This window comes from Mirounga angustirostris, unplaced genomic scaffold (genome assembly GCF_029215605.1).
Source record: "Mirounga angustirostris isolate CCGP_5_RB_7025 unplaced genomic scaffold, mMirAng1.0.hap1 SCAF_1, whole genome shotgun sequence".
Taxonomy (NCBI): domain Eukaryota; kingdom Metazoa; phylum Chordata; class Mammalia; order Carnivora; family Phocidae; genus Mirounga; species Mirounga angustirostris.
This window is the reverse complement of record NW_026991709.1, coordinates 56,519,077-56,537,084: the sequence shown is the minus strand read 5'-3', so window position 1 is coordinate 56,537,084 and position 18,008 is coordinate 56,519,077. Positions and strand designations below refer to the sequence as shown.

The 18,008-nt window shown below is 37.8% G+C and overlaps 1 protein-coding gene across 2 annotated transcripts in view; it reads right to left on the bottom strand.

Annotated features, from left to right (window-relative positions):
• The window catches only part of NECTIN3 (nectin cell adhesion molecule 3), a 138,714-nt gene extending 121,182 nt beyond the window's left edge, over window positions 1–17,532 (bottom strand). For both annotated transcript variants that reach the window (XM_054504164.2, XM_054504163.2), the window contains exon 1: window positions 17,036–17,532. In XM_054504164.2, coding sequence (XP_054360139.1) covers window positions 17,036–17,195 — 160 coding nt within the window. In that variant the 5' untranslated portion in view covers window positions 17,196–17,532. The remainder of the gene's footprint in view (window positions 1–17,035) is intronic.
• Window positions 17,533–18,008: the final 476 nt, after the last annotated feature.

Sequence of the window (18,008 nt, the reverse complement as noted above, 5' to 3'; positions counted from 1 at the left end):
CTCTACCCAATATCAGGATATATCATAAATCTATAATGAGATATTGTGACATTTATGCCAAGATAGCAAAGTGGACCAACAGAACAAAGAGAGTCCAAAAATAAACCCAGGCACGGGCAGTTACTTGATTTATTATAAAGGCAGCACGGCAGAGCAGAAGCTCTCTTCCATAAATGGTGATGGTCAACTGGATAGTAAATGAAGAAAAAATATGGGCCCTACTTCATAATCACAAAAACAAACTCTGGATGAATCATAGCAAAGGCAAAATGATAAAGATCCCTGGGGAAAAATGTTTTCATGATGATGCACTAGAGAAAGATTTTGTAAATAAGGCAAAGAATTAATTATAAAGACAAAGATTGGTTTTGACTACCTGGATAATTATTAAGGAACTTCTGTTCATCTACAGACACCATTAATAGAATGAAAAGGCCAGAATAGGAGAAATTTGCAATACATATAAGGGTTCAAACCTAGCATACATAAACAATTCCAACAAATCCATAAGAAGACAAAGACAATACAACTGAATAAAATGGGAAAAGAATTAAGAGACACTTCACAAAAGGATATTCAAATGGCCCATAATCCTTAGATCCCAGCCATCAGGGAAATACCAATTACAATCACAATGTTATACCATTGCATACTGCTCAGAATGGTTACAAAAAAAATACTGACATTACAAAGGGCTGGTGAAGATGTGAAGGAACTGAAATTTATAAGCTACTGATAGGAAGTATAAATTGGTATTCTTTGAGAACTTATTCAACAAAAACATGCACAAAATGAGCCAGAAATTCCACCACTAAAAGAGAAGTACGGTGATGTTCATAGCAGTACTGTTCATAAAAGCCTCAAAGTGAACACAACCCAAACGTCTGCCCAACATTAAAACTGATAAATTATGGATCAGTGATGGACAGAATACTGCACAGTGGTGTTAAAAAAATGCTACATCTAACAAGATGAATGAATTTCACAACATCAACAAAAAAGTATTATATATAAAGCTCAAAAACAGATAAAACTAATTTATGGCGTTAGAAGTCAGAATTGTGGTTATTACTAAGGAAGACAGAGAGATTTGTGATTGGAAAGAGTGTAAGAGTGTGAGGGGGCTTCTGGAGTGCCAGTAAAGATTTATTTCTTGACCAGGGTAATGGTTTCATGGACATGCTCACTTTGCAACAGTTCATCCAACTGCACACTTAGCATGAATACTTTTCTGTATGTATGTCAATAAAAAGTTTTAATAATTCATGAATCTATGTCTCCAGCCTTGTTCAAACTAACTCATACCTCACGTCTTCTAATGCTGTGTTTACTTGGTACTTTGATTCAAATCAAGCCTCAAAATCTCAGTTAACACAATCAAAACCAAAATCATTACCCCTTTGTTATGAGTTGAGTTGTGTTCCCCTTAAGATACAAGGGGACCCTTAATTCCAAGTACCTGTGAATGTGACTTTAGGAACCAAGATTCCAAAGACCTTGGAAATATGGTCTTTGCATATGTAATCAAAATGTAAGTTAAGATAAGGTCATACTGGAGGAGGGTAGGCTTAATCCAATGTGACTGCTATCTTTATACAAAAAGGAAAACACCATGACAGAAATGCCATATGACACTAGAGGAAGAGATTGTAGTAATGCAACCCAAGGAAAGCTGCAGACTGATGGCCACCATCAGAAGCTAGGATGAGACAACAAAGAGTTCTACCCAGAGTCTCAGAGGGAATGTGGTCTTCCTGACATTTTGATTTCAGACTTTCTAGGCTCCAGAACTGTGAGAGAATAAATTTCTGTTGTTGTAAGCCACCCAGTTTGTGATATTTTGTTGTGGCAGCCCTAGGAAACGAATACACCCTTCCATGTAATATCTTAATTCTTACCTCAACCTCCCTTTCAGCAATATTTACACTATTCTCCCATCTATCTAATACACAAACTCCAAATGCACTCCTCATATACTGGGATCATCAAAAGATATTTTGCCTTTTAATTATCTATTGTTTTTAAACTTTTCCCTTTCATTTCTACCACTGCCATCCTAATTCAGGCCTTAATAACTCCACAACTAGACTATCCCACTTATGATAAGTATTGCTTAAATACTACTTTCCTGTGTCATTTTTTCTGTTCCCAAACTTTCAGTAACACTCTATTACATCATATTCAAAAGGTGCTTGGCAGTCTGGCTCTATTCTACTTTTTTCAATACATAAACACAATTGGTCCTCAAAAACACATTTTTTTAAAGATTTTATTTGAGAGCAAGAGAGCACAAGCAGGGGGAGTGACAGAGGGAGAGGGAGAAGCAGACTCCCCGCTAAGCAGGGAGCCTAATGTGGGGCTCGATCCCAGGACCGTGAGATCATGACCTGAGCCGAAGGCAGACGCTTAACCAGCTGAGCCACCCAGGCACCCCCACGTTTTATTCTTTACCAGCTAGTTTTTCTCAGTACCTAGAATAATTCTGGTAGACACTGCTCAATTAAATACTAACCACCAACATAAACTTATCACTACCTCCACACCATCGTATTTTACAAGGTCATGTTATGCCAACTCATGCTTTCAAATAACCCATTATTTTATTCATTCTTAGTTAATATCTTATTCCATTTTTGCCCCCAAAATTCTACTATGAAGTCCCGTATTACCCTACACTCATTTATTCTCAAAATATATCACTTATATCATAAAGATCCAAATCCAAGCCTTGCCACAACCTCCCTTTCTTAGACCTTGACATGTCTCTATATCTTCACCCACCATTTTATTATCCCCTATCTAGTAGAAAGAAGAGCTGCTCATCATTTCTAAGGCTACCCTCTCTCATCTGTGATCTTATCTTTCTACTTACTTTCTGTTCCTGGACCTTACCATTATCAGTGTGCTTCTCCCACTGTGCCCCACCCCCCGCCTCATCAAAGACAGACAAATATCATCATAAAAACTAAAAAAGATTTTAAGAGAAATTAAGGAAACAATCCCATTTATAATTGCTTCAAAAAGAATAAAATACCTAGGAATAAATTTAATCAAAGAGATAAAAGACCTGTACTCTGAAAACTAAAATACAGTGATGAAAGTGAAGATAACACAAAAATACATGAAAAGCTATACCATGCTCATAAATTGGAAAAATTAGTATTGTTAAAATGTCCATACCACCCAAAGCAATCTACAGATTCAATGCAATCTCTATTTAAAAAAAACAGTATTTTTCATAGAACTAGAATAAAAAATCCTAAAACTTGTACAGAACCATAAAAGACCTTGAATAGCCAAAGCAATCTTAAAAAGAACAAAGCTTGAGGTACTGAAATTTCAGATTTCAAGATAGACTACAAAAGCTGTATTAATTAAAAAAGTATAGTACTGGCACAAAAACAGACATATAGATTAACAGAACAGGACAGAGAGCCCCAAAATAGCCCCACACTTACATGGTCATTAATCTATGACAAAGGAGACAAGAGTATATAACAGGGGGAAAAAAAGTCTCTTCAATAAAGGATGTTGAAAAAACAGAACACCTACATGCAAAAAAAAAAAAAAAATGAAACTGGACCATTTTCTTACAGCATACACAAAAATAAAATGGATTTAACGACCTAAATGTTAGACCTGAAACCATACAACTCCTTAAATAAGACAGAGGCAGTAATCTATCGGACATTGGCCTTAGCAACATTTTTCTAGATATGTCTCCTCAGACAAAGGAAACAAAAAAGCAAAAATAAACCTTATTAGGACAACACCCAAATAAAAAACTTTTGCACAGCTAAGAAAACCATCAACAAAACAGAAAGACTACTTACTGCGTGGGAGCAGATATTTACAAATCATGTATCTTGTAAGAGGTTAATATTCAAAATATGTAAAGAACTTACACAACTCAGGACCAAAACAAATAATCCAATTAAAAATGGGCAGACAACCTGAACACACTTTTTTCCAAAGAAGATACAGAGGGCCAAAAGACACATGAAAAGATACTCAACATCATTAATCATCAGGAAAATGCAAATCAAAACCACAATGAGCTATATCTCCTTACACCTGTCAGAATGGCTAGTATCACAAAGTGGAGATATAACAAGTGTTGGCAAGGACGTGGAGAAAAGGAACTATATAGCACTGCTGGTGGGAATGTAAACTGGTGAAACCTCTTGTGGAAAACAGTACAGAGGTTCCTTTAAAAGTTAAAAATAGAAATACCATGATTCAGTAATTCCACTACTGGGTATTTACCCAAAGAAAACAAAAACACTAAATTTACTGCAGTTGTTAAGGAAGCAACCTGAGTGTCCATCAGTAGATGAATGGATAAAGAAGGTGTGGCACATATGTACACACACACACACACACACACAACAATGGAATATTATTCAGCCATAAAAAAGAATGAGATCTCACCATTTGTGACAACATGGATGGACCTAGAGAGTACTATGCTAAGTAAAATATGTCAGACAAAGAAGACAAATACCATATGATTCCACTTATATATAAAATCTAAAAAAAAAAAAATGAAGAAACAAACAAATAGAATCACAAATACAGAGAACAAACTGGTGGTTGCCAGACAGTAGGGGGTGGGAGGGATGGGTGAAACAGGTAAAGGAGATAAGAGGTATAAACTTCCAGTTATAAAATAAGTCATGGGGATGATAACTACAGCATAGGGAATAAAATAGTCAGTATTATTATAATAACATTGCAGGGTGACAAATGGTAACTATACCTACTGTGGTAAACATAGCCTAATAATGTATAGAATTGTCAAGTCACTATGTTGTACATCTGAAACTAATAGAATACTGTATATGCTGTGAATTGTGTAAGACTGTTGAATCACAGACCTGTACCTCTGAAACAAATAATACATTATATGTTAAAAAAAAAATAGTAGGAAGGGAAAAATGAAATCGGAGGGGGAGACGAACCATGAGAGACTATGGACTCTGAGAAACAAACTGAGGGTTCTAGAGGGGAGGGGGTGGAGGGATGGGCTAGCCTGGTGATGGGTATTAAGGAGGGCACCTTCTGCATGGAGAACTGGGTGTTATACGCAAACAATGAATCATGGAACACTACATCAAAAACTAATGATATAATGTATGGTGATTAATATAACATAATAAAATAAAATTAAAAAAAGAATACTGTATATGTCAACTATACATCATTTTTTTAAAAAAAGCTTTTCTTCAACTTTTTGTAGTGACACCATTAGAAAGTATATTCCCCTGTGCTATGATAACAATTTCCGGTTTCTAAGAACAGCAATGCCAGTCTAAGAGGCAAAGCTATAACATCCAGTGTCTCAAGAAGCAAAAAGCAATGACCTTGACAGACTGCCCCTTGACATTATCTTGGCTGTAGTTCTGGATATGGTTCTAGATGCCTAGCCTCCTTTGGGTCTTAATTTCCATACCTGAACCACCTGATATCCCTCAAAAGACTTCCTTTTAATGAAGTTAAATTTCTAATATTTGTAATTCAGAACCTTGACTGATGTCTTAGTCAACTCAGGCTGCTATAACAAAATACCATAGACTAGGTAACTTAAACAGCAAACATTTCTCATAGTTCAGAGGATAGGAAATCCAAGATCAGGGTGCTAGCATGATTAGTTCTGGTGAGAACTCTCTTCCTGGCTTACAGATGGCTGACTTCTTACTGTATCCACAACATAATGTAGACAGGAAACTCTGATGTCTCTTCCTCTGCTTATAAGGCCACTAATCTCATTATGGGGGTCTAACCTCAAGAACCTCATCTAAATCTAATTACCTCCCAAAGAACCCTTTCTAATACCATCACACTGGGAGTTAGGGCTTCAACGTATCAATTTTGGGATGACAAACATTCAGCCCATAACAACTGATACATTATTCTTCCCCTTCAAATTACTCATTCTCTTTTCCATCTTTCCCAAGAGTAGGCCCTACCCTACTACTTCTTAACTATCCCCTCATTTGTTGATTTCTTGGAATTTGACTTCTAACCACTTTTACTAAATTACTGAGTCATCGGTGGACTCCTCTTAACTACTAAATATTTTGGTCTATTTATCAAGTAATTTTTTTTCTAGATTAACCTCCCTCCCCCTTCTTATATAATTAAAATACCGCAATCTTGAAAAACGTTCCCAGTCCCCTACCCACTTCCCTTTCCTCTCTTCTTCCTTCTCTTCTCCCTCCCTTTTTCCTCCCCCCTCCTCCCCCTCTGCCTCAAACAATTCATCTATTCCAAATACCTCAATCCCGATAATTCCCAATTCCACATACTACCCCCACCATCTCATAATAAATTTCCAACTACAGCTCTAAAATGTATCCCTGAGGCACCACAATTTAAATGCCTCTGAATAAGTTATGGGACTAAATCAATCCTTTTACTATCCTTTTCTAGCCATTCAAAAGACAAGCATTAAGTACATATCCAACTCTTCCTTTTTCACCCACTATGATATCCAAACACCAGGTATTCTGCTCAGATCCATCTCTCCATTCAAGCCTTTTGCCAAATTGTCATTTGTCTCCACAACCTTGTTTTCCATGGACAATTGCAACAGTTTTCCCTTTTGTCTCTCATATCTCCAATATATCTTATACATTGCTGTCAGAGCTATACAATATCCTCAAATCACAGAAAGATTCAGTAGTTAGTTACCTGGCTTCAAAAGCTCCTCACTGCCTACCATACAAAGTCTACTCTCCTCAGCATCAGCAAAATATTTAAAAATCCATGACTTCCCTACAAAAAGCTCATGCTTGAACCACATGGAAACATTCCTTCCACAGAGTTCTCAGTCCAGTGATTTTTTTTCAGCCTGGAATGCCCCTTTTCTTTGACTTTTCCTCGCAAATGGAAATCTAAATTCTTCCTGCAAGGTTCAGCTACAGAATTAGATCTTCTATTAAGTCTTCCTCCATTGCCAATAAAACTGCTCCTTCTTCTATAATCCCACAATACTCTTATATTTCTAATATAAGACAATTCATTTTCCCTTGCATTATTGTTAGTTGTATTTACAAAGCACTTTATTGCAGTTTAATAAGGATTTCATTTAATTTTCACAGCAACTCTGTAAATGATTTAGCCAGCTTTACAGGGAGTGAAACAGGCAGAGAGGCTAAGTAACTGGATTTAACACACACACACACACACACACACACACACACACTTCTAATTCCAAATCTCCTAACAATTAAGTTTTACATTTATTAAGAAAGAGTCCAAAGCCCCTTGCATACATAGTCCTTTCTGTGTAACAGATGCTTTGTGTTTTAATATTCTTTTCCCTGTTTGAAATAACCCTGTTTTATTTGTCCGAACTTAATCCATTCTTGAAGACAGAGCTCAAAAGTTTCATCTCCTCTAATTAGCTTTCCTTGACTCTTCCAGGCCCTACTAATCTTTTTTTAAGGTTGTATCATACTACTTGCAATGTTTTTTACAAATATCTTTGTTTATATTTTAGCATGCAGTTAGTCTTACTAATGGGTTTATAAACTTGGCACCAACCACCATATCTTATTTCACTGAGGTATCCTCTAAACTACCTAGCAGTCGGTTGGTGCTATATTACCTATTTCCTGATTGATGCTCAATAGTCCCCTCTCTATCCCCTGCTCTAATTTCTAAGTCCTTCATTTTTTGCATTACAGGTATGGATCAACTGTTGTGACTAAACATTATATTTTAACAGTAAATATTACTCAATCCACTCCTGAAATTTAAAGTTTACATGTCAAGTAAGTATTTTAATCATCTGCTGGAAGAAAAATCTAGAGTGACTATTTTAGATGACTGTAGAGGGCAGCAAAGCAACAGTAGTATTCCCAAAGAAAGCTACGTATATTTCTTAGGCAATTTCAGATTTGTTTTTATATTTTAACAGATGTTGTTAGGATTAAAGTTTTTAGAAGGCAAGAGACATTTCTGCATCCTCTATACAAATTTCACCAACTACTTATGTATTTAAACATTTTCACTAGCAGTTATAAATATAACAAAACTGTGTCAATGTCCAGATCCTTTTATATACAATATGAAAAATAAGTTTGATGAACAATAATGCATGGCTTCAAAATAGCCACCATAATTACTAATTCTTATGAATCTAAAAGTTGAAATACTTTTTCATTAAAAAGTGTAAAAATAATCTATCTTAAATACAGAAAAGAATGTCAATAGTCTAAACAGTCTTATTTCTTGCTAAGGATAGATGTCATCATTAGTGTTATTCATTCTAGCCTTGATATACCTTCTTTTTGTTATTCAAAATCAGTCAGGCAACCACAGGAGCTATACCAGTTTTCAAAGAAAAAAATAATAAATCTCTGACATTGCACTCGTGTACAACAAACAGAAGGTAACAACTTGAAAGAGAATAGGAGTTCCTACCATTATACTTTAATATTAAAGTTCATTCTGGTTTTAATATGAATTAGCCAAAACTGTATCATAAAACAATCATATGCTTATAATTATATTTATAATCAGATAGTTACAATGCTTACAAGGATGGTGAAACTAATATAAAAGTTGATACAACTGCATTACTTGCACATGTTACTCAAGGCTTTTCTTTGTGGTAATTTTTTTAAATCTCTTTTAACAAGCAGAAATCAGAGATTTAGAGCAGCTGCTAGAGCCATTAACATATGCAGACTCATGGTTTAGTGAAAAATGCTATGATGTTCTAGCCCTGTGCCCTTAATGAGAAGGATAGAACTGTAGCTAAGTACCTTCTCCCACTTGAATCTCTTCAGTAAAAAGTAAACAGAGAAGCTTTTTTAAAATTTTGCATTTAAAATAAATGAGCCAGGGTATCTCTAAGCAGATTTAAAAACTAGACAGTTTAATGGTGTGACTCAGTCAATATTAAATTGAACTTATAGCCATGAATGATTATCTCTAATCTAAATCAAATTAGAAGGGAATTTGGAGTTCATAATGACAGGACACTTGTGAAATGAATCTTAATCTAGCCCGCAATAGCTATGACTAAACTAGAAATCATATTAATAAATTTCAAAAACAATGGCCTAAAATATTTTAATAATGACAATAATGTTTATCGGGGATAACACACAGAAATAATTACTATATGAAAATGGTCTTGCCAGAGTTTAGCAATACTAACATTTCATTAATATTTTTGTTTTTCCTCTAAATTGAAGCCATTAGAAAAGTCGAATACACTCTTCATTTTATACAATGTTCTCAAAACTGAGTTAGAGTCCTCACTGTATGCACCTATTTTTGTAATTGCCTCCTGGTTTTTTCATGTCCTTCCCAATAACAGCACTGACATATTTCCATTACAAAACAATTGGTTATCTTAAATTTACCCAACTTATTTCAAAAATTCAAACCCAGAGTGAGATATGTTATATATAAAGTGAGGTATGTCACACAGAAGCTGCTTAAACTACATATGTCCTGGGATAAATAATACACAACTGATTTTGCAATACCAAAGGAAAAAAAAATTGCATTCCTCCTAGGTCAATTTTGCAAACATCTCAGATTTAAAATGGATAAGACAATGGTGAATAGAGAGACAGAACTGAAGAAAGCAAAAGGAATTTTTAGAAAAAAGAAAAACCAATAAAGAACTACCTCATCAAGCAACATCTTTAAAACCTAACACCCTCTTCCAGTTTTATATATAATAATATATAATAAATTTATATAAATATAAATAAATATACACACATATACATTATACATATACACATATATACACACACACACACACACACATACATACATTCCCCCTATCTTGGAAGGTAGGAATAGGAATGTCAAAATAGGAATAATATCAAATACACAAATCTCTCTAAGGATAGATTTTCTAGTGTGTTTTGTAAAATATAGTTTCTTCAACATAACAGATATTACACAAAAAAATTTAATTTGTAAAACAGGATAGCTTATGGAAGAATTTCTTAGACTATTAACAAACTAACTTTACATGAGGGGGTTACATGGTTAGTTTTTCCCATTCCCAAGTCTACTTCACCATGGTACTTTCTCCCAGAAACATATCTTCTGAGACTTAAGTTCCACAAAAACACTTTGGCAAACATTGCTCTAAACCTAAAAACATGGAAAAAAAAAAAAGTGAATAGAGTGTGCATGTTTTTCCCTCTAATGACTGCATGTCACATTATTAAACACCGAAGAGGGCAGGCATCCAAGGACTAAGGAATAAAAGATACCTAGGATCAGATAAGAAATAAAATCAAGTTCAGAAAAGTTTCATAGTTACTTAGTATAGCTATTATTCTATTATTTCATTTCAACATGAAAGATGAAATCATACACCAAGTGTTCTCTTGATGCCATTTACAGTATAGCAAATTTGGTCAATTTCTTAAACAGGAAAAAAAAAGCAAATGTTAAAATCTATATAGTTTGAAAAATAATTTGTTTATTCTGTGATATGTGTTATGATACATACAATGAAGCCTGAGGCAAGATCTTTAGGCAAAGAGCACATATCACAAAACAACTTATAATTAAATACTACATAACAATTACAAAGACTAATTACTTTACAAAGAATTTGCTCACTTTAGGCAAGAAGTGGTAAGAGAAGGCTTCACAGAGAAAATTAACCTTAAACCAGGTACTTCAGAATTTGAGTTGGCAGGCAGGAAGAGCAATGTCATTTTAGGCCTTGTAAGTAAGGACCAAAGAAGGGCACAACCTACTTCAGAGACATGTATGGTTTAGACCTGCACTGACCAATATGGTAGCCTCCAGCCACAACTGACTACTGAGCACATGAAATATAGCTAGTTTAAATAACGATTGGTAAGTATAAAATACACACCAAATTTCAAAGACTTACTAGGAAAGAAAATGTAAAACATCTCAACTTTTTAATATCAAATTGCATGATGAAATGATATTTTGGTTATGTTGTGTTAAATAAAATATATTATTAAGGTTAATTTCACCTGTTCCTTTTATTATTTTTAATGTGGTATCAGAATAACTTAAAATTATGTATATGGCTCATTATATTTCTGTTGGACAGTGCTGGATTAGATTAAATTTGATTTTGCTGTTAAAATCTTGAAATAAAGAAATCTGAGTGCCTACTACATGCCAAGCACTTCTGATACATGAGTGCACAAAACAAGTGGAATATACTGACATCTGGTCAAATCATAAATTAAAATATAATAAATAGCATTCATCAAGGAAAGAAAGAATCATCTGAAGATGTCTCTCAAAATACAAATGCCCCAATCCCCAGGCTCCATATCCACCCCTCTTGCAAAAATTGTCAATCCAGGAAGTCCACAGTGGGGCTGTGTTATTTCAAGAAGACTTCCTAGTAACTAAGATATGAATGCACCTGCACGCCCTACTTCTGCTGACCCTGGCCAGCTGAGAACAGTGATTTATAGTCCCCCCACCTTTATTTCTTCTGAATAACCCTGAATAACCCGAGAGCCTAAAAAGCCTCCACTCAGTGCAAAGCCAACCTATTTAAAATAACTTTGATTCTTTTTAACCATTAAAGTTAAAGAAAATCAAAGTTTTTAAAACTTTCCTATCTATAGAGCCACATGTATAATTTACTATCTTACACCTAAAAAAGTACTGAAAAGCATACTGCCAATCTTAGCCACTTAATCCAGTTATAAGCTGGCATATTTTCACACATGCCTAAAACTCCAGTTTATGAATATCTCTTCACGATACAACAGGTAGTTTTTTCCTACTCATCTTAATTAGCAGACAACTGTTGGGGAATTGCAAGAAAAACAATCTCCCTAGATGCTATATTAAAGAGAATATGTAAAATTCAGAATAAATCTGCAATACAATATCCTTTCTAAAATAACTACAGTACTTGCAAAATGGCTGTACCTAAACTCATAAGGGGCAGCTCTCACTAAAATTTTAAATTAATGACCTATGGTATAATAAGTGAGTCATTTAGGATAAAACTTAAAGCTCACCCTTGATAAAGATTCACAACAAATTTTATTTAAATAAATGATTAAATATGTCAGAACTTATATAAAAATAGAAATCTTAAGTTTTATAATATTCAGGAAATGATATTCAAGACTTTAAATAATTTTAGATAAAAATACAAAAGGTAATCAAAAGTATGACATTTATCGTACTTAGATTTTTGGATCTGAATGCCTGGTACATAAAATCATCTAGTAGTCATCCCATTACTAGCTTAAGGATTATGTGATTTTATCCTAAATTTATATATTAATAGCCATTATTAATTAAATGTCACATCTTTCACAAACTAGTTTGTCTTTACTATGAATTGTTATGAGCACCTTAACAGAGTATAGAATATGCTATAAAAATGTTATTTACTCTCTAATTTTAAAGGGCCAAATTACAAAATGTCAAAATACTCTATTTTTTAAAACGGGTATCCCATCCAGCTTCTTTTCAGTAATTTTGAAACAATAGGCAATAAGCCGTAAGTTTTACTTCTTACTACACTGATACAAAATGTACATCAGAGTTGCTGAATCACTAAATTAAACATATATAAATATATGGAAGCATAGGTGAAATAAACAGGGCAAGACTGTAAATACATACATGCACACACAAATATATAATTGCCCAGCTTTTTCCAATTCCTATTTCTGATGCTACAGCTAAATGCAAGAATGAAAGATTTGGGTCTTTTAGCTTGCTTCTAAATTTGGTTCACTTTCCAATTATATCTGTTTAGGATGCAGAAAGATTTATATAGGCAGTGTGTATTATAGGCCCCAATCTGATAACTTGATAAACTTAATTGTGACACTTTTCTCCAACTCTACATTTTCAGTATGAACACTAACATTCCAAGCAACCTTATGGAACTGCCAAATCTTAAAAGGCATTCTATATCACCAAGGGAAGATTCAACTTGGTTCCATACAATTACACAAGTTAGTTAATTTCACTGTATCCTAATATTCTCAAAATTGGTCTTCTGAATATTTATCTGAAGTAAATTTAACAAATATTTGAAGAACACTGACTGCATTATACACTCAAAATAAAGATGTAAAGTGCAAATAGAGTAGGTCAATTACCTTGAAAACCCAATTATTCAAGACAACCAGAGTAGAATTTAAGAATGACAAACACTAGGCAGGTTAGTTTATAAGGTGCAATCTAATAAATGCTAACATTGGAATGTTCATTATATTCCAGGCACCCTGTTTTATTCTTTGATTTAATCCTCTCAACAACTCTATAGGCAAGGTGATAACATCTTTTTTTTTAAAGATGAAAAACCTTAAGTTTACTGAGGTTAAACAGCTTGCCAAGGATTCAAAAGGCTAGTGACAGCCTTTTTTCAGAATCAAACTGCCTATTTAGTATCTAAACCATAAAGAGCAGAGACAGAGAAAGCAAACTTGTACCACCTACCACAATGCCTAATCTCAATAAGATCTGACTCAATTGATTTTTTACTTTTTTTAAAGATTTATTTATTTATTTATTTGAGAGGCAGGGGCAGAAGGAGAGGGAGAGAAGCAGAATCCGCTAGAACCCAGGACCCTGAGATCATGACCTGAGCTGAAATCAAGAGTCGGATGCTCAACCAACTGAACCACCCAGGTGCCCCTCAACTGATATTTTAAAAAGTAATTCTTTTTTTCTCAGTTCACATTCATGTATCTTTACCTAATGAGTTAGGTATCCCTCTTCTGGGCAACCCCACAGTACCTCATAAAGATCTCTATCATAAACACTGCACTGTCCTATGAACAACTATTTCTTTCATGTCTATCATCACAATGCTGTAAGTTCCTTGAAGCCAGGACTCTGCCATACTCAAGTTTTATGTCCCCACGTGCCTAACAAGTGCCAGAATACAGAAAGTACTATTAAGTGCTATTCAAGGTTCAATATAATATTAGATCTTCTTTTTTATCACCTTCTAACATTCTTCTTCAGATAAAACCTTGATGAAAATGCAAAGTAATAGAATCCTAGTTTCAAATAGGAATTGACAAAGGTCAAGAAGCCTTTACCTTCCCCTTCCTTCATTGATACCATATCCCAGGTAGTATTCTCTACCTTTCAAGAAAAATGGTGGAAGGAAAGTGAGATAAATCTAACCACCTATGAATTAATTATTGCCATCATAGAAAAATATGGCTGAAACTAATATAACATCGTGTGTTAACTCTACTTCAGTTAAAAAGATATATACGGAATTCCCGAATAATGAGCTTTAAATAAATGAGATTTACGAAGTCACATGGTATTGCAAATCTAGCCCCCTTGACCTTTATACCTAGGAATTTCTTAGGCTTAAAAAACAAAAAGCAAAAAACTTGACAGTTTGTAAACATTTTAAAAGTTCAGTTCTTCATATAAGACAGTGTACACCCGCAAAACAACATAAATGATGTCATTTTTTACAGCTTTCAGAGTATCAAGTCTACCATTTGCAAGGGTTTTCTTTTTTTTTTTTTAAGCAAATGAACATGGTATAAAAATTACCTTGCACTAATAGATGATATTGCAGATGTTAAGCATAGCTAAGGTCGTGCTAAATTTACATAAGCAGCGTATCAAAAATAAGAGCAAAAAGGAAAAAATATCCGTAAATGTTGAACAAGGATTCTGATTCTGATTAACAAATCAGATAATCATCTCTTTAAAGCCTAAAAATCTTTTCAACTCTAAAACTGACTACTCAAACAATAGTACACATAAAACCTTGTCAGTAGTACTATGAATGTCAGATCAACAAACAGGTTACATGAAGAAAATTCTACTTCCATACTTATTAAACATCCCTAAGTCAGGACAACTGTGCCCTACTCAAAGACTGTCTAAAATAGAGAGAGGTTGATGGAAAAAAAAACTTGTCATAAGGGTTCACAAATTAGGGTGTTATTAACACTATAAGCCAGAAAAGGAAGCTTTTTAAAAGAACAGGGCACAGAATAACACAAAGCTAGTGCCTGTCCCTACAACTACAAGCAGAATTGACTCTAAAAACTTCAATTTACACCTGCTCTAAATCACAATCCATTTGCCTATTTTACGTGAATTTTTAGGACCTAAAGTAAAAATATCAAGCCCCTCCGATAGGACATTACTGAAGAGGTTAAAAAAAAAAGCTCCTTTCTTCTTCCACATGAAAACCAATGCATTCCTTCAAAAGTAATCAACACCTCACTTGTACAAGCACTATGAAATTATTACTCAAATTCTATATCCTTGATTATCCGCACATACCACCTAGTTTCAGTCTTCTATAAGGCTTTGCCTAGCTAGATAAGCCTTTATTGGAGATACAAGTACTATTCACTGGGTCCTTAACACAATCTAAATCAGGCTAGTAAACTGTTAACACTCCCTCCAACTTTTCTCCCACCCAACTGTAATCCACAATCCTCCCTAATGGAAAAGAACAGTACACAAATTCAACCTAGAATCTTAAATCAATTCAAAGAGGTAACAGCATTAAGAACTGTGTTGTGGAACCAAACAGCTGGGGAGTGGAGCTACAGAAACAATGTAGATTAGATAACAAGCAGTTTATCAGACTATACTCTGTAAATCAGAAACTTTCATTACAATGCTTGAAACGTGGTGGTGAACTGGTAGAGGAAATTCTCAGCCTATAAGGGGCACTCAATCTCTTGAAAACTCTGCCTCCCTCATAACCAACTACCCTGACACACCTCCCGGAACAGGACGCTCTTTCTTCTAAATCACACCATCCCAGAAATCTGCACACATCTCTCCTTTCAATAAATACTGATAAAACTTCTGGTTTCATTTACGATTTCATTAAACACAGATCCAACAGCAGCCTTAATGTACCAATAAAAATGTCTTGGGTAAACCAATCTTTAGCAAGCGTTAAGTTTTTGCTTCTCCACCTTCCTCACCAAGTAAGTGTCTTAGAAATGAATAACTTCCTGCAGTATTTCAGTATTATCAAAAGACACACAGAGCTAATCCCCAAAGACTGGTGACCTTACTTTCCCAAATCACCGCCTTCCACTAATGATCACTTACGTCCATCTCTCTTGCGTGAGAGATCAGATTTTTTTACACGATCCTTAAGAGATTTCAGATTTTTTTTTTTTTTACACTATCCTTAACAAGTGTACTTCTAGTCTCCGATACCTAGGAACAGAATCTACAAAGAGACTAACTCCCAAATGTGACAGGAAAGCTGTAACACAAAACGAGGGAAGAAAGAGACGGGAAGAGGCGTGGGGTTTGTTTTGATCACAACAGCCAGGGCACAGTAGATGCAATCAGGTATTTAACACATAAATCGAAGTCCCGAAGACAAACAGGGTTCTCTAAAATAAACATAGACAGTGTGAGAGACGTCCCACAAACTGGAAGGCAGCGACGGGCTCAATGCAACGCGACCCAGAGGCTGCGAGGGCAGGACCGGGCCGGACGATCGTAGAAAACTGACTGCAGGGGATGCTGTAGGGTGGGCTAACATGGTGCCTTCTCCAGGGTGGAAGGCGACGAGGGGTTGGGAGCCAAAGGTTTCATCCGTCGGGCTCTGGTCCCAAAAGGTATCCGGGCTCAGAGCTCAAGTTTCACGGCGGGGGGGAGGGAGGGAAAGGAGGCAGCAACCGTGCAGCCGGGCACCTTCGCCCCAGCCCAGAAGTCCGCGCTCTCGGCTTCCTCCGCGAAAGAGAGAGGAGGTAACGGTCCCCGGAGCAAACACGGAGGAGCTCCCAGCGCACCCAGCACTCGGCGTCGGGCAACGGCGCGGTGAGCGGGGGAGGGGAGCGGAGCGGGCGGCCGGCGCTGCACCCGCTGGCCCCGGCCCTTCCCCGGCCTCGCCCCGGGCGCGGCGAAAAGTTTCCAGCCAAAGTCGGCGGCACCCGCTCGCGCAGCCAACCGCCGAGCACAACTGCCTCGCCGCCTCGGAGAGCGGCCCGCGCCGGCCGGCCACGGCGCCGGGACCCTAGGTCGCGCCTCCCTCAGCCCGCGCCGGACGCCGAGGTTCACCTACCACAGAGCCGGGAGAAGAGCAGCAGCGGGAAGAGCAGCAGCAGTAGCGGTGGTGGCGTCGGGGGCGGCAGCAGGAGTCCGGCCCCGGGGGGAGAAGCGGAGGAAAGTTGTGCTTTGCCGCCTCCGGGACACAGCGGGGCCGGCCCCGGGGTCCGCGCCATCCCCCACCCTCCCCCCGGCCCGCTGGCTCGCCCGCCGCCCCCCCCCGGCTCCCCCGGCCCCGGCGCCTTAGGCTCTGGGCGGCGGCAGCAGCGGCCGCGACGCGGCGGCGACGGCGGAAGGTCCGGCGCACGGGTCCCCAACTCCCAGTTCTTGAGCCGTCGCCGCCGGCTGACACTGAGCGGAGCGCTCACGGCTGCCTCGACTCCGCCGTCGCCGACGCCACTGCCGAGGCTGAGGCGGGAGCCGCCCGCCGCCGCCGCCACTCCCCTCCCCCAGGCACCCGCCCGCCTCGAACTCCTGGGAACTCGGAACGCACCACCCCGCCCCGCACGGGAGGGGGAGAGGAAGCCGACCCTCAGAGCCGGCGCTGGGACTCGCCCGCCCTCCCCGCACAACTCCAGCTGCCGTCTGATCGCGGACTGCACGCAGCGTCTCCTCCCACCCCGCCCTCCTACACACGCTCCTCCCACTTCAAAAAAAAAAAAATCTCTTCTCTCCACTTTGATAAGGGGTTTCTCCCAAAGCAGGGCTTTCAAAAAGACAGGAAAATCTGGAATAGGTTAGTAGGCCCCGCCCCTCGTTCCTGCCTCGTCCCCGCCTCGTTCCCCCCTTCCCAACGTTTCCAATGGTCTCGCCCACTCCGCCCCTCGCGGGTCCACCGCGGCCCGGGCGCAGACGGAGGCGGAGGGCGGCGGGACAATCGTGCTGGCTGCTCGCCTCGCCCGGGCCGCGCTCTCCCTCTGGCGGGGAGCCGGGACAGGAGGGGGGGAGTTAGGAGGGGAACGCAGGATGGGGCTGCCCTTCCGTTGCCC